Genomic DNA, 21,387 nt, shown 5'->3' with positions numbered 1-21,387 from the left:
TATATATATATATATATATTATTTATAAATAATGGTTTTTACGTTGTGTTTAATTCTATACTAGGTCGTTTTAGTAGTTAATCATCACGCTGAATATCGGATAGTCATATCGATCGAAATATCATGATACTAATACTTAAGAAGAGAACAGTAGTGCAAACTATTCAAATTACAAGGATAATCAATCCACATCTAAAAAATAATCAGAAACGTAATATCAAAATAGCAATCTGAATTATCCACTGGAAACAGCAACAACTGCTTTCTATGCTTAATGTGTTAACAATTATTCTGTTACTCACGAAATTTGGCCATCCGTAAAAATAACTGAAAAGGCCGTTACATTGCTAGTCAAGCTATACATTCGGTAATTAGTCACGATACTGGGATTTTCCACCTTCCATAAGGACATATTATCCACAGTCGACACCAAAAAAAAAATAAAAAAAAACAACACTTTTCTGTTACCACACCTAAAATGAGAAAAAAAAAACAGATATCGTTTGCGTGTGTTTAAAAGCAATAACTTGAAACGTCCCCCATTTTAATAGATTCGTATATGCATATGTTCTTTCTTTATTTCCTCTCTTTAAACACTTTACATTCAAGGTCGTATTTTTTTATTTAATCTGGTAGCGTACGATAACAATACGCATCCTCGAACAGGAACAACAGTCATTTGTTCAATGGTAGACACCTTGATATATACCTCGGCATATCCTGAAAAAAACTTTAGTTGAGTGCTTCCCGCCAGCAACTTAACATTTCCAACAAGATTTCTCCCTGATAAGGAATAGAACTGATATTTATGCGATGTAATGTCGAATAGATTTTCACGACAATGAAGTTTTACGGCAAACTGAATCCGATTTTATTGTATATATTTCTCATTTGGATTTCAATAATTGGAAATTGTCAGACTTTAACTATCTGTCCTCGAAATAATACATTCCTTTGGGTGAAATCCGGAACGGAATGCATAATACCCGCTGGTTCACACACTTTTGAGACGGTCCAAATTGATGGTATTCTTCATCTCCCTGGTAACGTAAGCACTAATAATATTTCTAAAATTCGTGCACAAAAGATCGTCGTCTCTCGGAATGCGCTAATAACAGCAGATGGTTACGGCTATCCAAAGGGGCATGGACCTGGACAAGGAACTCCACAAGCTTCTGGAGGTAAGCGATATATTATGATTTTAACTACACCGTTTTTATTTTATTGTTTTTCTTTCTTGGGACATTTTTTAAATCTTAACATAACTGTAATTTAACGTACACATAAGGTTGAAAAATCGATTTGTTCCAGTAAAAAATTTGTAGAAGCACTCCTTCTTATTTCCAAGTAAATGGTGGATACTCTGTGAAAATTTGATTGCCCGATTAGTATATTTAGAACAGTGTTTTGGGCCAAATAACCAATAGGAGGAATCAGGAAAGTAGGAAATCTTGAGAGCATCAGAATCGGTATCGGAATCGGAAAAAATGGGCCAGTTTGCTAAAACGATACTTTTTATTGATGCTTAAATGAAACCTATTAATTATAAACTACAAGTTACACTAAAAGCTTCCACGTCAAGTGGATTTTTTTCATTTGCCAAACTACAGGGTGGTCACAAAGTCTGGCTACACAATCTACATTTGACCAACCAACTCTGGTGTTCTGACTTCCTTACTTTTCCCATATCTCTCACCATCCCTCAAATACTCTCTGCTTTCCTTGAATCTCTTATGCCACTCAAAAACTGATGCTTGATTCATGTAAGATAATCCAAATCCGGTAGATTATGTAGCCAGACTTTGTGACCACCCTGTATATGCGCATATTACATCGGTGTTAAATTGATTAGACTAGCAAAAAAAAAAGAGCCACAAACTTAATCTAAATTTGCAATTGTATCGGAATCGAGGATTTGGAACAGAATTTGTAGCAGTATAAAATATTTGAATTGTCACATCAATTTTTACACCTAAAACTATTTCCCAATTTCCAAAGTCGAAATTGTTCGATATTCGGATAACTTTAAGATTATGCTTGCTGGTCAATATTTTAGAATGTAAGCAATAAATTCAACGTGGTAAAATGCGTTAGAGAATGAGACAGGATAGTGCTTTCACCGGCGATAATCTTTATTCTACTTTCAATTAGCAATAGAATGAAATAGTGAATATGTATTTTAATGAATGAGACAGTAGACGATAGAATTATTTAACTTAAGCATCGTTGAACAGACAAAGTAGGGTGAAGAGTTTACATACATAGGAAAATAAAACTTGTGTAATAAAACCTGAATGTTCTCATTATTATATGAATTCATTGGACTAGTGTTCTCATCTTGAGTGTAATTATCACAACGTTTCGGTCGATGTACCCTCTAACCTTATTCATGTGTACCTAATCGAACTCGGAAAATAGGTTTCAGGCTTTTAAAATTCGTACTAGAACCGTTCGCAAGCACTCGTAGCAAAGTGGTTAAAATACTTGGAAACATTAACTGTAAAAGTGATAGCTTTCTGAACGCAAAATATTAAATTCTCAGTTCAACTGAAAAAATACAATGACGAATTGCTTAGGAGAAAACAAGAGCTTGCTACTACGTGAAATAAATGAAGGTTCTGATTGAAATTCCGTCCAAATTCCTGAGTTCCACAAGATACACCTGAAAAAGATCGGACGTTACATCGACCGAAACGTTGCAAAAAAACAGACTCAAGACGGGAACAATGCATCCAAATAATACTGATAACTAATCCTCATCACAAAAATTTAGAAACTGAATTTTTAGATCATTAAAATTTCATACAAACAATTGTACACCTGAGTATACTTAGAAGAACTCGCTAAAACGAATTCATTTCAAGATACATTTAGTCGTACTATTTGCAAGACCGTTGAAATTCTACGGAATGAGAATGATATTATATTAATGTTTTGATAAATCGAATATTTTTTCGGTAGCATTTTATGGGGAAAAACCTCTTGTTTGAAAATTGAAATAGTAAAGACATTTTGATTGGTTTTGATCTATCGTATGAGGTAAATTGCATTGAATTATTTATCCTCTTTTAGAAAAGAACCTGTAGTTAAGTTTGATTAAAATGGGTTGTTTCGTTGCTTTTGTTTTACGGCATACCAACCCTTTTCATGTTATTTAATGACGAATCCAAAGATTTTGAAGAAAATTTTGAAGAAAATATATATATATATATATATATATATATATATATATATATATATATATTAGCAAAAGTACCCGTCGTTGACTGGGTTCAAAAACAGCCTGCGGAAAATGGACACTGATTTATGAAAGTATGATAGGTTATGAAAGGAAGGGTTGTAAAGAGAGCCTGAAATGTGGGGGTATCAAAACCAAAGCAAAATATGATGAAAGTAAAAATAAATTAGATAAATCCCATAATTTATTATACCATACCTGTTCACACTGAAACACTTATCACAATATTCTGTGGATCTATATTAGAAAACCTTGTTAAACTTTGTGACATATTTCAATGCTATGGAGGTCAGGCGCGAACGAACACCCCATAGTTTTATTATACAATATTTCTTCAAACTGAAACATAATTATTAAAGTATACTTACGCAGATAGATATGAAAAGTCTTTATTAAAGTGTGTGCCTATTTCCATTCTATGGAGGCCAGACGCGGACGCAGACACCGCAATTTTATTATACCATCCCTATTTAAGTTAAAACATACTTATCAAAGTATTATTATGTACATCTATATCAAAAACACTTGTAAACGTTTTTTTTATTTAATTTTTAAATTTTTTATTTCCAACATGGATAGGATTCAAAAACTGTTCTCTTTTTCGTACGATCTATGACTTTTTCTTTTCTTGCATTTTTACTTAATATCCTGAAGATGTCCTATGAAATAAGGACGAAACGTTGATTATTTTAATAATTTCATTCGGTTTTTCTATTTTTCTCAAAACATATATATATATATATATATATATATATATATATTTATATATATACATATATATATATATATATACATCCAAGGTTGTTACTGTCAGCATAGTTGTTCAAGATAAGCTGTCCTCAATTGTTTTAATATATGTATATAAATGATAAACGTATCAATGGCTCTTACACTCAGATCAAATTGTTGATGTTCTTGTTGAGATTATATTAAGGGCGTGTTATGTAAATATAACTGACTTTCGGCTGGCTGACAGAGTTTACAATTCTTGAATCGTTTTAGGTTATCAAGTTAGATAATTTTGATTGAAAAAAAACGGGGTTCTAATTTGTCAAGCTTATGATAATCAACCCAGGTAGATAAAGGACAAGTTTAAACCTGGTGCGAATGTGATTTCCAATCATCTCACTTATAAACATGAAGTACTCGTGTTGTACAAGCCCCCATTGCTATAATCCAACGATGTACAAGCGTTCTTAATATTTTTACCTAAATACACTATTAAATAAAACTTATGATTCTTGTTTCTTGGCATAAAACATACCTAATATTAATACTATTTTCCCTTCTTTTTTGCAAACTATATATTGTTACGCAAAACAAAAACGTTAACAACAATTTTATCAACAAAACCAGTAAATCAAGCATCATGAAAAAATATTCCAATATGTTATAGCTTTGTTTGTTTGTTTGAACCCTTGAGATAGAGCTTTATAATTAGTGTAGTCATTCTATTGCGGGCTGTTATCCTCCTCTAATGTTATTTTCCCCCACGGTTCGACTATCTCAACTCTATTTCGTCAGGTGCAGAAACATTGAATGCTGTAACTGTATCCTTTGTAATTACTGGCTTTCACAGTTGTATTCTTACCAAGTTTTGCCCAACTAATCCTCTGACCTGCTTGCTTGGGATTTAAACAGCTATTTTCAGACAATCCTCACCTGGAACTGTAGAGACTCAACCGCTCTATCCACTGTGTTACATTTAATCACATGAAGAAAGCCAGAGGTACAGTTAGTTGAAATCTGATGAAACAGAAACAACTATGAAGATAAGGAAAACAATACACAAAAGATTAAATACGCAAGGGTCGCAAGAGAATGAATACATAATAGCTTTTATCACAATAATTAAATTAAATATTCCAAATTGGTCGATATCAAACAAAATAACGAACCCAAACATTATAAATAAGTATTTGATGATATCCAGTGATGACAGTACTTTTTTACCAAAATAAGTGTATTATGTATTTTATAAACCTAATGGTGATTTCATGCCGTAGAAAAAAAAACGAATCAAACACCATGAATAAATATTAAATGTTTAAAGAAATGGAAGCTTAATAATTATTAGCAAAATAAGAAAATCAAGCATTAACTAACTCGAAAATGTTATGCCATAAAACGAAACAACCAAAGCAAACACACTAAAAGTTGTTAGAGTTCTGTTTATAAATAGCAGGAAATTACTGTAATTATTCTGCGTCTTTATTATGACTAGTCATTTTCGATGAAAACTTAATATGAGAATTCTGCTTACCAAGATTTTTTTTACTGTAATTAACACCTAAAAATGATCACATTTACTTGTGCGTAAGACGATACAATTTAGGACCAACTCTTTAGAGACATTATGCAGAGAGTCAGGTGGTAATGTGTCTGTCGACATTGCACTTGACTTCTGCATATCAGTACAGTCAGGGAAGTGGTGAGTCGAGTTATTTGAAAGTTTAGCAGTTCGAGGGAAGAAATTAATATATTACAGAAGGCTTCTCTTGTATCTAGGGATCTATACATTTAAAGGGATGGGATTCTGTTGCTTGTCGGGTTAATCGAGGGTATTTACGTAGAGGTAGTACAAGTGCTATCTAATTCAATTCTAACTGACAAACTGAAAGGGCAGTTCTTCCGGGCAGTGGTAGAGTATGTCCTTGTTTACAGTGCTACATCCCTTGACACTTACCAAAAGATTGGAAGGAAAACTAGACGGCACATAGATCCGCATGCTACGAACAGTATTAAATATACAGTGATGATCATATTTATTGGCACGGTAACATAAAAGTTAAATTTTGTCTAATAAATTCTAAAAAAGGGATTAAATTAAAGAAAATAACAAAGTATATTATGTATTTTTAACTGGCCTTTCCTATGCAGCAATCGGATTTTAGAAAAAATAAATAACAAAGGAACAACAAACATAATTGCAAAAAACCCTTGTTCAAAATTATTGGCACGGCTTTGTTTTTCTTTTAGTATCAGTATAATATCAATCAATTTCCGGTTTACGTGCTTTCTGAACTTTTTTATAGCCATTTATGCTTGTTTAACGCTAATTCAGTGAATAATTTTTTTCAGATAATTTTTAGATAGCGATTTATTTAAAATATTATAAGTGACTAAATTATAATTTTCAATCGCCATGGTTAAAACTAAGGAACACAGCGAAGGCGTCAGGACGCTTGTTGTAGCATGCCATACCAATGGGGAGGGCTATGATAAGATTTCAAAGAAGCTAAACCTTCCCAAATCCACTGTTAGAGCCATAATAAACAAGTTCAAATCGCAAGGCCACGTTATGAGTTTAGAGGGTAGAGGGAGAAAAAGGATTCTTTCCCCAAGAGATGAACGGAAAATTGTTCGACAAGTAAAACAAAACCCAAGGATCTCTGTTGGGGAGATTGTTGATGAACAGAGCACCTCTGGAGTGAATGTATCTCGACATACAGTTGGTAGAGTTTTGAAGAGAGCTGGTTTAAAAGCATGTCGTCCGAGAAAGACTCCCTTATTGAAGCCTATGCACCTGAAAGCAAGGCTAGCCTTTGCAAAACGTCATATTGATAAAGATGTTGCATTCTGGAAACGTGTTCTATGGACTGACGAAACGAAAATAGAGTTATTTGGCCATAATAAAGTGTCTTATATTTACAGAAAATCTGGCGAAGCTTTCCTGCCTAAGAACACCATACCCACAGTGAAGCACGGTGGAGGCAGTTTGATGTTTTGGGGATCCTTTGCTGCCTCTGGACCAGGGCGACTTGTTAAGGTCACAGGTAGCATAAAAAAGGAAAATTATGTTAAAATATTGGATGAAAACCTGAAAGACTCTGCTAAAGAGCTCTCACTTGGTCGTCGTTGGTGGTTCATGCAAGATAATGACCCAAAGCATTCGGCTAAACTGACTAAGAAATGGCTTGAGGACAATCATATTAATGTTTTGGAGTGGCCATCACAAAGCCCAGACCTTAATCCAATTGAAAATTTATGGAGAACATTAAAATTGAGGGTAATGCAAAGGAAGCCTAAGAATCTTATTCAATTGGAGGATTATTGTCAGGAAGAGTGGGCTAATATTACTACTGAAGAGTGCAACAACTTGGTTGTAAACTATGAAAAGCGACTGAGGAAGGTAATCAAGGCCAAAGGCTATACAATTGATTATTAAATAAATCGTGCCAATAATTTTGAACAAGGGTTTTTTGCAATTATGTTTGTTGTTCCTTTGTTATTTATTTTTTCTAAAATCCGATTGCTGCATCGGAAAGGCCAGTTAAAAATACATAATATACTTTGTTATTTTCTTTAATTTAATCCCTTTTTTAGAATTTATTAGAGAAAATTTAACTTTTATTTTACAGTGCCAATAAATATGATCATCACTGTATCTTGGCAAAATCATCCCAGGAAGCAGCAATTTATGGCAACCTTCCTGCCATATCTAATACCATCAGGAAAAGACGCCTACGATTTGCCGGTCACTGTTTGAGGAGCCAGTATGAATTGGTAAGTGATGTATTACTATGGACTCCACGACACGGATGCCCCAGCAAAGTGCGACCTAGATTCACGTAATCCAGCAAATAGCACACGATGCCAACTGTGAACCTGAAGATCTGAGGCAGCTGATGGAAGACAGGAAACTCTGGAGAGGAAGAGTCACATTCGTCCGGGCAAGGTGCCTGTCCTGCTGATGAGTACAGGTGCTTCGTCAGACTCATTCCATTAAAATACGTGTAAAACAGACGCAGATATGCAACATTTCGGCAGTGGAACAGGGGTTGGGGTTTAGTTGATAGTGCACACCTATTAGATTAGACAATTTTTAATACCCTGTCTAAGAGTGGCAGCCAAGTATGCACCAACCTAGATGTGACAACAATACTCCATGCATGGGCAAATGGTTGTTTTGTAGAGATATAGGACAGGTATGAGTAATTTTCTAGCACGGTAGAGAGAACCCTTCTTCGCAGCAGCAGCCTTGGCAATGCCCTCAATGTATTTTTCCGATTCATGTAAATGTTAGAAAATATGCACTGACAATACTGTTAAGCCTGCTTTTACAAAAGACAGTAGAGCGAATTAAGAATAATGAGTATGCTATGAGGAATAATGGCTATTCTCTATATCTATCTATACTATTGATAAAATTCTAAAGGTATATTTATTTATTTATGTGTGTGAATATATAGCAATAAAACTTTCGAAGGATGCATCGATTAGGAAAAAAAGTCCCTAGATTGTCCTTATCTATATATGGTTCGTAACGAACAACGCCGATTCACAAAAAAGCCCGAAATAAGGGTTTGGGGGTCGATCGTGCAATTCTCGAAAAGGGTACCTGCCCATGTCAACGAAATTTACCACTGTCTGTATATAGTCACAGTAACATCTTTTGACATACGGACAGGACTTGTGTCGCAATGAATAACGCGTCTGACTACGGCTCAGATTATGCCAGGTTCGAATCCTGGTAAGTTCGTAATAATTTTAACCATCATTTTATCAAACGTTTACTCATTATCCTTACTCTTAGTTAGGGTATTTTTGTTTTTTTTTGTGATTTTGTTTTGTGCATATGGGAATTTACTATACTCCGAGTTCACAGGGAAACATTGATGGCAAAAATGATGTTGAGTGTACTCGATTTGTGTTTGATTCGGTGCTGTGTGCCGACACGGCGCAGCCGTTATTGTTTAATATAAAAAAGAAATTCAAGGGTACTATGAGACATCGCCTCTTAGTGGAACGCTATAAATATCTTGGGTACAATTCTAGTGTCAGTGGTGTAGAAAGATAATAGCGACAGAGGCACTTCATCTCTTTATAATATTCCACCAGAAAAAAAGTGTAGATGCATCACATTGTTTCATTTAATTTGGGGATCGGCACGAGAGTTGTATAGGTTTATCTGTTAAAATATCTCGAGCGCATAGGATTGGCATGACCTACTCCTATACAGTTGAAATGTGAAACTCTCTCTTACTTAACCAGCAACCAAATAATGGATTTTAAAATTTTGTTATGGATCTCTTGTCTTGGGAATCGCTTACAAGTCTGCTGTTGATTTAGAGTCAAAGTAATTATTCGTTTATTTAAAACACAGACAGGATTCGCAATAAAAAGTAACTGTATATATAGTGTACTTTCGAAAGTAACTTTTAAAGCAGACTCCCTGCTTAACATTCACAATAAATATGAACTCGAACAAATACAATGAAGAGATTGCGAAAGAAGCTGCAAAGAAGGTGGATTCCCATGTTTCCACATCTGAGTTGATAACTCTGCCATTATTTCTTTTCCTCTGGGATAGGGTTGTGGTCCTAAAATAGTTTTTAATCTAATAGGCCTCACATTATCTACTAAGATCCCCCCTGTACCACTGCTGAAATGTTGCATAATAGCCAGGCAGAAGCAGTAAACTATCTGTTTATCTGTTTATTTAATTATTTGTGTATCTAGCTTTATATTTTGCTGGATGTGTCAACGTGAATATGCCGTATACAGCATAATCATGTTGACACACCTGTTTCCGTAAGATCACTGACGTTAAGCAACGTTAAGCCTGGTTATTACTAAAATGGGTTACCAATTTGGGAATTCTAGGGGCTGTATGTAGGAGGACGTCGACGCCTTCCTGCAAAAGTTACAAAAACCTAACGTCGTTATCCCCTTTAACGGGGATATACATGCGACTGGGGACCGGTTGTGAATGTCCTACTCCCATGAAACTTCCTCCTTCGGAGGAAGCCGGTTAACCACTGAATAGGGTTGATGCTGACTGCACACACATGCTATCTATACATCTATCTATCTATCTATCTATCTATCTATCTATCTATCTTTGTCTATATAATTATCTATCTAGCGATGAGTGGAAAACAGAGATTTGAAAGCAATGTTTACATGTCAAACTCTAACCGGTCAAGTTTGAACCGGAGATATGCGAACGGGGGCCGGAACTGACGTGTCACATCTCACGTGTTCCGGTTTTTGCAGCATAGTCTAAAATTGAGTTGAAGACACCGAAAAAGACAGGTGGGCGAAAAACGGTTTCCCCATGAGAAAGAGGGGGTCTCAGGATGGAGACAGAAACACTCCCAAGACAAACATCGTCGACCACTCCCTGTTGCTATGACGAATAAATAAAATACGAGTAAATAAAATACATAAAATCTCACATCGTCTTGGGTCCTGCCTTGGAATGTTCCTTTAAACAGATTCCAGCTCCCCAAGGACGGATCTCCTACGACAATAGTAGAAACAAATATGTCATCATGTAAAGGTTACGTGTATTATATGTTCTGAAAAACCCATGCACCAACATCTAAACTAATCACGGGCCGCTAAAATAAACAGTAAGAATGTGAAGGCAATAGTCCGTTACACAATAAAAACAACGTACATACATATATATATATATATATATATATATATAAATGCATACATATGGTCCGTTTATGATGAGAATACAACAAACTTAAGTTAAAAAATTTACCGAATTTCCATTACTAACGATTACAATATTGTTCAATTGACTACTATACATAATTTAAACCTTATCCTTGAGTGGTCTCTGGACCTTGATAAATGGTAATGCCTGTGTAAAAAAAGACGTTTATTAGTGTCACGTACACATTCAACAAACAACGATCCAAACACGACATACAATATACGATATATATATATATATATATATATATATATATATATATATATATATATATATATATATACCCACGGTTATATAGACACACACCCTCGCTACATAAGATATTTCGTCGCTGTGTCATTCTGTGTCCTCAAGTCGTAACTTTAAAGAAAGAATAAAACCGGGTAACCAAGAGAACAAAGCAAACAAATAAAAAAGAGATAGCGAAGAATAGACAGGATGACATTTTGAACTAAATGCAATGAGAAAAAGACATACAACGAAATAGAAAACGGAATTCTAGACTAGAACACACACACACACACACAAAAGAAATTGAAAGTAATAGAAAAAGAGTTACGAACGAAAAATAAATAATAAATGTCGATATGCCGAAAAAAATGTGTATTGTACACATATATAATGTATCGCTAAAGAAAAGAAAATACGTAGATAAAAAATGTATGTCTAATGAAAGAAAACTGTAGTAAAAAATGAAATGAAGAAACGCATGCCGTCGAAAAACAAACTTAATGTTTAAATTGTGTTATTTTTGTGTTGTCAAAGAGAGAGAGAGAGAGAGAGAGAGGGGGGGGAAAGACGATAGCAATATGTTCTATGTTATAAAAGAAAAAAAATATCGTAATATGTTTAAATTGTTGAAAAATATGCGATATGCCGGAAAAAAGAAGGAGATCAAATCAAATTTCCCGTGTCGAGAAAAGAAATAAAGAAAACGTTTAATGAAACACGCAGTGGAAAATTGTTATTCATAACTGTCACTTAAAATGAATGTTACGAAAGTATGAAGAACAAACAAGTCATTCGCGTGATGTATGTGTTGTAATCTGTAACATTGTAAAACTTGACGTTCTTTTTCCGTTTTTTTCAGTTTGAATTGTTTTATTTTTTTGTTTTCTTTTTAAGAATTTTTTGCATGACTGGAAAAAAATGTATTAATTGTCAATAAATGTAAATTGCACAATAAAGTTTTGATCTGCATAGTAATGTAGACTATAAAAATGAAATTTCTGTCAGATTAATAAAAAAAAAATGCAAAGGTCTGAACAATGTTGTAATAGTATTCTTTTAGTGTTGTCTAAGAAAAAGAGAGAAAAAAGTATTTTATGTGTGCTTAAAATAGGGCATTTGTTCTTTAGTGTCATAGTGGCGCGGATGACGTGGCGCCCTGGTAAAGTGTTCGTTTCTTATTAAGACGACTAATTGGAATTTTTTGTTGAATGAAGCGAAGTAAGCGATTATGAAATTTATTTGTTGAAATGTTTTATTGTTTTTTTATGATTTTCTGTTGAATTTCCACGAAAACGGAAAAAGAACGTCAAGTTTTAAATAATTTTCAGCCGATCCTCCACATTTTGCAGACGTGGAAATTTTGGGTGACGCAGATGTTTTTTTTTTTTTTTTTTGGGGTTTTTAACAGTTTATTCATTGTGAAACGGGACTTTTGTTAAATATTTGTGTTAACGGTTTATTGAAGTGAATCGGTTTTTTTTTGTATGAGAACGATTTTATGTGATTTTACACCATTTTTAACATGTGTTCTTTTTGTTGCTTTGCGTTGTATTATCCACTTGTCAAAAACTTTCCCCACTCTTTATCTATGCCTAAATCAAAACGTAGATTCCATGAATAAAGCTTCTTTCTTAGAACTGCACGCCTGTGGAACTCTATTCCGTCTGCCTGCTTCCCTCCTGACTACAACTTGGATGTCTTCAAGTCCAACGTAAATAAATGCCTGATGAACCGCCCTCTTAAGTAGACACTTTAAATATCCACACTAACGTACTGTACTTACAATAACCCTTATCCCTGAGCGGCTTCCGGGCCTTGATAAGTGGTGACCACCTTGTAAAAAAAAATATTGTATTGTGCAGGTGAGGCAAGTCGAATGATGTTGGCTTGTGGTCATACTTAAGAAATAATAAGTTTTTTTTTTAAAAAAGGAATAAGACAAAATATTTAAGCGGTATACCGAGAAATGCAAAAAAGAGAAAGACTAACAGTTTACAAGATGCAGAGGTTAGAGATAAGTTACAGTTGAAAATAGAAGGGTCTGATAACTATCGGCAAAATTTACTTCATCTTTTTGGAGTGATTAGAGTAGTGTCGACGGGAAACGACAAGATCCTCGCAATAAGAATCTGAGTTTCTGCGGGCCATGAGCCAGAGAGGCTAACTGTGGTAGGAGCATTGATGGTCCCACACAGTGGACAAAGCAGATTTATTCGCGTCAATGTGTGCTTCGGCCAATTGGCTGATGAATCAATTTTGTGGGCTGAAGGATCCCTAAACAGGTTGGAGGGGGTGGGGTAATGGTGGTTAAAGTCCATCATGATGCATGATGGGTATAAAAAAGAAGGGTCGGAGTTTTGACCAATTAAATTCTTCCGTAAGGGGAGTGATAGATCAGGATACCTGGTTAGGGCCTTTTTAGAGTTATATGAAACGGGTGTTCCCTGATTTTGTTTGTCTCGACACCACGGCAGGGAATGGAATTTTCACATGATAATCTGTAGCTAGTTAAGGATCCTCTAGGCGTCGTAGGGATGGTGTAAATTGGTAGGTTAGTTAAGATGTTAATCTGCCTCTTTTCTCTGATTCTTGTCTAATAATCGTGCCCTCCTCAAGATCTAGTGAAGTCCGATTGAATCTGTATGTTTAAGAGTATCTGGGAGATTGGAGTGCTGACCATGAGATAGGGTATTCGTTTTTTCTGCTTTTGTTAATTGTATGATGAAATGTCGATTATATGAAAGTGTAAGGCTAAGGATGTTGAAGTTTTTCGGTACCACCAATGGAGAGAAGAGCTTGTATACAAAGCGAGGGGCGATGATCTGTCCGTGTTAATGAGACACAGGACATCGATTTGTGCTGTTTTGACTGATTGTTGATGATTTCATCGACCACGAGTAGTTTCAACGTGAGTGGGGAGATGGCTTTGGAATTGAATTTTGGTCTTATTAAGAAGCCATGAGGTCATAGGAACTGCGTTGTACTTTCGACGTGCTGCAAGGATTAGCTCCACATGGTATTAATTGTAAATTTTTATTTTTATAGTGGATTATGGTATGACAGCTTTTTTTTTTTACATGTGAGTCACCACTTATCAAGGCCCGGAGGCAACTCAAGGATAAGGGTTACTGCGTGTACAGTAATCAATGAGATAGTATTTTAGTAATCATTAGTATTGGAGATTTGATAGAGTGTCTTATTAAGAGGGCAGTTTGTCAGGAATTTGTTTATGTTTGAATTGTAAGACCTCCAAGTTGTAGTCAGGTGAGAAACAGGCAAACGGAAGAGAGTTTCACAATCGTGCACTTCTGGGAAAGAAGCTCTGCTCATTGAATCTACGTTTGGATTTAGGCACAGATAAAGAGTGGGGAAAATTATTGACAGTAGTTTCAGCCAGACGGATGTTTCCCGTGAAACATTGGCGAGGGGGGGGGGGCGAGAGATTGGAGCTCAGACGAGCACTTGCCATGGAAATAACGATAAAACAAAGATAAGCTCGCAGCGTCTCTTCTGTGGGAGAGAGGCTGCAGGGAAGAGAAAAGGGCAGCCCCCACTAAACCACGAAGGCTATTTTGTACTCTGTCAAGGCAGGATAGACAGTTTTTAGCAGCTCCTGTCCAGATGTGGCAGCAGTACTCCATCCTTGGACGTACTTGGCTTTTATATAGATTTCTTTCTCCATCGATGCAATGGTGCATCCCTGTACCTGTTTTACAAATATTTTAATGGAATGTGATCTGATGAACTCGTTGCACTTGTGCCCGCTCGATGTACATTAACCCGACAAACCCGCTTAGCAACAAAATCACACCCATCCACTGTTGTTGGTATTTCTAAATACCAGAAAGTTTCCTATCCTAATAGCTTTGTCTCTCGAACAGTTACATTTTGGAATTATCTTCTTGCTACCTGGTTCTCTTACTGTACTGATATGCAGAAGTTTAAATATAATGTAAACCAACATCTTGTTAATCTTTCCTAAGCATGGTCCCAAATAGTAGCCCCTTAAGTCCAAGTGGCGATATAACTTGTTAGGAGTGAACGTTCGTAAAGAAAAAAGACTGTATTACAAGTTAATTGTATTTACTGTTCGAGACAATTCTGATGAGATCATTCACCGCCATTTTGTCTCGATGTATAACACATTTGAATATTTTTCTTAAAGTTTTTAAAATCAATAAAATTGTGTTTTAATTTAAAGAAGATTTAGGATAATTTGCTATAAGAATATGCAAACAATATTATAACAATTATCTGAATTTTAAATAATTCCATCTTTTATTTCTCTCTGTAGATTTCGCGTGACCAATTAAAAAAACAAAATGTAATGATAGTCTGGAAACAACTTTAGTAGCCTTAGTACTGTAAATTTCCTTATATATTTTAACGTTTGCTTCGACGATTAACTGAAAAATCAACTCTATAAGGGTTTAGTTCTTTTTTCATAAACGATACACATATATATATATGTGTGTGTGTGTGTGTGTGTGTGTGTGTTTCCTACAAAACCCCGAAGTTAAGCAACAATGAGGCTTGCCAGTATCAAGCGGGTGACCATTTTAGGAATGCTAGACGCCGTATGCGTTGGTGACAATTCCAGCATCTTGTATCGCTTTTGGTCGTTTTTACCCTGTCTTGCCATCAGGACCAATTGTTTACCGTTCAATTGTTGTTTTATCCGAACATATCACGCAATCAAAAAAGTGATATTCTCATTGATATACTTTTTGGCATATTTTAGACGTAATATAAAATGAACTTCCTTAAGTAATGGAATCTCGTAAGGTCTGCGAGACTTGAGAATTTCTCTGTGAGGGTCGTCTTATAGACGCTGGTGCCCATGCTGCTGAGTTTTTTTTTTATTTTTGCAGCTCTTCGCGGGTCACAAAATGATCATTTTGAACAGTTCGCAAGATATTTTACCGGCACCTTTCCGACATTTTCCGAGGATATACCGACCTTAGTATGTTTTTCGTAGTGCGTGACTCTTTTCATTTCTTAACAATGTTCCCTACAATACTGTAAGGAACACCTAAAATTTGCGCTATGCATTCGTAGCTTTTATTATCTTTATGTGCTAAATAATACTGCTCTTTTATGGACTGTTTGAGTTCCCAGCGCTTGACCATAGTGCCATGTTTTCTGAGAAAGATCTGGATGAAGAATGTCTAGAAGTTTACTGAATATCGAACTAGTACCTTCTAGAATGATTTGGAATGTGAAAAAATGAAACAAAGGCTGTCCAAATACTTGTTTAACTATGTATTTTAGAAAATGTTTACTAAATGTTTAATTTCATAATATTTTTATGTGTTTCAGTAATGTAAAAGATTTATTTTATTATTTTAGTTTACATTTTTTGTATAAATTGCTAAAAAAACATTTTTGTTTTGTCTAAAGTAATGTTTCACCTCGCCTTATGTATTAAATATTGGAGTTGCGCCTGATTGTTTATTTCATATTTCAAACTTCTACATTCACATCTACAACTTGTGGTCCGCGAGGACACGTGACACAGTAGATAGAGCACTTTGTAAAATTCAGTTGATTAATGTTCAATTCCGAAGTTGAAGGTTTAATCCTTAGGCACGGAAATTACTATTGCGAATTACTTAGAACTACAAGCCAGTGATTGCTGACGGAACGAGAGCATGATAGATAAACTTGAAAAGGGTTTGTGGTTATATCAATAAAATGTCATGAAAAAAAAACTCAAGATGAAAGCAGTAGTCCGAGAGATCTAAATAATATGAATAATAAATCTTTATCTAAAAAATTCAGAAATGTGAAAAAAGTGAAGTTGTTTTATCCTTTTTTTAAATGATCATATAATACAATGCCAATAACATACGACAAAGAAAAAGCAGAACAATTAAGAAGCAACCTTCCTATCCACGCATGCGCACGAACAGCAACTTATTCATAAGGTCAGCGTTAAGGACGTTTTCCATTGTTCTCATTACGAGGTCACGTTTTTTCGATGAACTGCGCATAGAAAGGTTAAAATCGCTCAGGACATTTTCAAGTGAGTCTACTTAGCATTCTTTAGTTAACAACGTGTTTAATTTTTTTTTCTTTATTCTCATCGGCGTTATCATTTATTTATTAAAAAAAAGGTATGCTTTAGCTTCTGAAAGACCGATACACTTTTATAATACAACCCTACATTAAATCCATGCTCATGCATATATTATCGGTTTACACAACGTTTTAAAGATGTGAGCGTCCGACTGGTGACATTCTAATACGCAGAGCCGACCTTAGACAAACGAGGCAGCCGCCTATGGCCTCCGATTAGTCGGGACTTCGCACAGGAAGCACAAGAAAAAAATATACATAATGTTAATTATGCATGAAATAAAATATAGGTAAATTAATAGAGGCGTTTGATATCAACGTTTATTTAGTTGCATAATTGGAGTATAGGTAGAATTCACTAGAGAAATTAATTATAAACATTTATATCGCTACGCAATGGCATGTTACACAAAAATGTTTGTATAAATTGCAATTATTTGTTGATTTAGATATAACGACAAGTACTGTTTTATAATGTGCGTAATCTAATTTATTTGATATTTATTTTTTATATTATTTAAGGCTGCGCATTTACTTCGCTAAGGGCCTCCAATGGCCTAAGGCCGACCCTATAATATATATATATATATATATATATATATATATATATATATATATATATATACATATATATATCAAACATTATATATTTTCTTAGATTAGTTGATATAGAAATGGGAATCCTAAGTAAAAAAAAAAAAATAAGGCATTCAGGCAAGGATTAAAGTGTAATATTTTTTTTGTGTGCAGTCAGCACCAACCCTATTCAGAATTGAACCGGCTTCCTCCGAAGGAGCAAGTTTCATGGGAGTATGAAATTCACAACCGGTCCCCCAATTGCATGTATATCGCCGTTAGGGGAGTTGACGACGTTAGGTTTTTGCAACTTTTTGCATGGAGGCGTCGACGTCCTCCTACATACAGCACCTGGAATTCCCAAAGTGGTCACCCATTTTAGTAATGACCAAGCTCAACGTTGTTTAACTTCAGTGATCTGACCGAAACCGGTGTGTCAACTGATTATGCCGTATATTTGTTTTACTCAATTATGATAGCAATTATTTGTTTTGCGTTCGCGGTTGACATTCATAAAATTAAGATATATCACAAACTCTAAAGAACATTTCGAAAATAGATTTTAATAAGTGTATAATGATTATATACTTATTATATTATAATATAATAATACTTATATAATTATAATATAACGAGTGTAAAATTATTCTATAATACTTATATAATAATTACATAATTATTTAAATTTATATTATAATTTTATATTAAATATATAATAATTATATGTTAAGTATATAATAATCCTATAATAAGTATATGCTAATTCTTAAATAATTCTATAATAATTTAATGTATAATCTAGAAACTACATAAAAGTAAGAAATTTGATGAGTATATGTTGGTTTATGTTTAAATATTCTGAGATCTGTATTCGCTGCGAGTTTATTTAAATGTATTAGTAAATGCATTAATACAATTAAAAGAAAATAGTGTTCGTATTGATGTGGATATATAATAAGCTCGATAGGCATATATATCCTACAGCTAGTATAACATTGAGTAAAATGATTGATAATTTATAATTGAAATTAAAAATTAAAAATCAGTTTTACAAGGGAGAAAAAAAATCAATAAATTGTACGATCGTTTCGGAAACAATGTTTTTATTGAGATAGACAATAAGTCTTGAACAATAATATTATCATTTGATTTTATAAAACAGAGTCTGTTAATCAGCAAAAAAGTGGGTGTGGTTTAAGACATCAAACATAAAACTAGCATTTTTTTTAAAGTAAAGCAGATATATCTTTTAATTGCCCGCCTTAAAGCTCGTAAGTACCATCGCCAATGCATTCATTGGGATTTTAAATGTAGTTAAGATAAATATATATATTTATCTTAGTATTACATCTGACTTCGTTGTTGTGTAGAAGGGGAAATTCGATTAAAATACACAAAAGATCAAGTCAAGTATTAAAGTGTAGTACTTGGTTATTTTATGACATTATTTTTATATACTCACTAGAATTAACGTTAAACATAAAAAGTCAAGCATCATGGTTCAATTCTGCCCTAAAACAATTATGTTCGGACGCGCACCTGTTTTGTAAATGAACTACAGTTGGTTTTATAGACTGCGTCTTGTGCTTATGCAGTATATGAGTACATGTTAAGCTTTAATAATCATAAACATAAAAGAATTAGAAAATGTATGAAGGATAAACAGGCGCATTCCTTTGGGTTTGGTTTATCTTTATTTCATAAAAATATAAACAACTTCGTGTGTGTCTTTATGCTTGTATTGTTTATACTTGACTCTTATCAGATTTAATTTATTGTAATAATAATTTTATTTAATACTACCTGATCCGTATCCCAGTATTGCCCATATATTTGGTTTACTCAAGTAATTTTAGTCCTAACTTGAGTGATTGTTATTTGGGATCGATGTTCCTTGTTATTTTTAATATACTTATGTCAAATACCAGGCAAAATTAGTATCATTCTATACACCTGTCTCATTTATGTGGCTCGGTTTTGTGTACTGATACATGGTAATAACTTGAAGAGAACAAAATTTATTTTACTTTATTGGATACTAGCAGTTCCGTCCGACTTTGCTTGGGCCCTATATACTCTTCATAACTTTATGTGCATATGTATATATTAAAAAGTGTGAATATGCACGGTAGTGGTTTTCTATGTAATAGGTTTCCTTAACTACCATAGAGAAAAGTTAGTAGAGACCGCAAATGTCAATTGTTATAACGTTGACCCCAATTTTGACCGCTTAACATTTATTGTTTTGAGCTCAAATTTAAATGTTTGATCCATTTTCAAGTTACCTACATCTTAAATTTCAAGTGTTTAAACCCAAAATTGGCGGATTAGTTTGGTAGAGTTCCCAAAGGTAAACTCATTGAACTTTGATCCTTTAACAGCCAAATTTCTGGCCGAAAACAAATTAAAAAGATTTTTCCCAAATTTCAATATCCCTTATGTCAAATCTCGAGTCTGTAGACTAAAAATTGACAGAGTTATTTGGTAGGGAAATGTACACAGACAGACACACACATTGTCACCTCTGTAGATATATAGATTGTTCTAATTGAATGCAAAACCTATCCGATATCTAAACATTTTAAAATATATTTTTATAAGAATTACATGTGGAAATTATTTCATCATTTAAAAAATCATCTATTTGAGGAAAAACAAGTGATATATGTATGTTTGGTACAGTGGAATTAGATTTGGCTTTATCCGTTCGAAGTTGGAACTGTTTACATCACGCCTGTAAGTCTCTAAGTGCATGTTCAGTAAAAGCACCGAGTTTTAATGACTTGACTCACTGCCTTTAGGTTTTTGTTTCGATCTCAGTTCGAGTATTTTATGTTTATTTTTACTTACAAGAAGTGAACCGTTTAGAAAAAATCATAATACTATCCGTTTTTTTTACTTCATTTTTTTAACGTTACTTTTCATACCAGGCAACGCCGGGTATATCGTCTGGAAAATATATGAAAACAAAATTATTAGCCTGTATTTTTGTTAATGGAAATACAAAATTTCAGAATTCACGTTGCAAAATATGGCGTATTAATTTGTATCGGTTTCTTCGTAGGTAAAAATAAAACAACAAAAAAAAAAGATACAATGGTTTTAAATTAATCAAAGTCGGATATGTACCAGGAATATTTTTTTGCTTTTATATATATATATATATATATATATATATATATATATATATATATATATATATCATTTAATCTTTTAATGGAAATCGCTCCAGACAAGGCGTGAAGCTACTTGATGAAAGAAGCTAAAATATAATACTTATGCTCCAAATCTTGCCAAAGATAAGTGTTAGATAAAATTAATTTTAACCCAGAAAACAGCAATTCTTACATGATTGGCACAAATATCGCTGATGGGATGAAAGATCTAAAGGACAAGATACGGGAAACGAGAGTTATGTGATTGGCGAAAGTAAATTTAATATCTACTTTCTATGTTCAGATAATTTGAGCCTTATTTGCTGTTTGAATTTCTCTTCTCTATTTATAGTTGCATGGTATAGACATTACTGAGCTCCGTCTACCAGTTTCCACTAAAAATAACAGTAAAAACTCATCTTATAGACAATACTGTAAATAAGTTTTACTTTTTATCTTTATAAAGAAATTTCCAAGAATGTCTCATCCGTCAGACACTTTACTGTATTATTACTTTCCTGTAATATATATGTAGACTACAGGAAAGTATTTATACAGTAAAGTAAAGATTCCAAGAGCTAAGCCGGTGATTCGTCTTCTTGCAGAGATCTTTATGCCGGACAGTTCGACGGGTAGAGGCCAGACAAAAAGGACTC

The 21,387-nt window shown here is 33.9% G+C and overlaps 1 protein-coding gene across 1 annotated transcript in view; it reads left to right on the top strand.

Annotated features, from left to right (window-relative positions):
• Nucleotides 1-205: 205 nt before the first annotated feature.
• Nucleotides 206-21,387, top strand: part of LOC145249431 (uncharacterized) — a 911,941-nt gene continuing 890,759 nt past the window's right edge. The window contains exon 1 of the mRNA XM_080110989.1: nt 206-1,181. Within this exon, the coding sequence (XP_079967115.1) occupies nt 842-1,181 (340 nt within the window). The 5' untranslated portion in view covers nt 206-841. The remainder of the gene's footprint in view (nt 1,182-21,387) is intronic.

This window comes from Euprymna scolopes, chromosome 28 (assembly GCF_053919585.1).
Source record: "Euprymna scolopes isolate OS-2025 chromosome 28, ASM5391958v1, whole genome shotgun sequence".
In the NCBI taxonomy this organism is placed as follows: Eukaryota; Metazoa; Mollusca; class Cephalopoda; order Sepiida; family Sepiolidae; genus Euprymna; species Euprymna scolopes.
The sequence above is the reverse complement of the archived record's forward strand: the minus strand, read 5'-3'. Positions and strand labels throughout refer to the sequence as shown.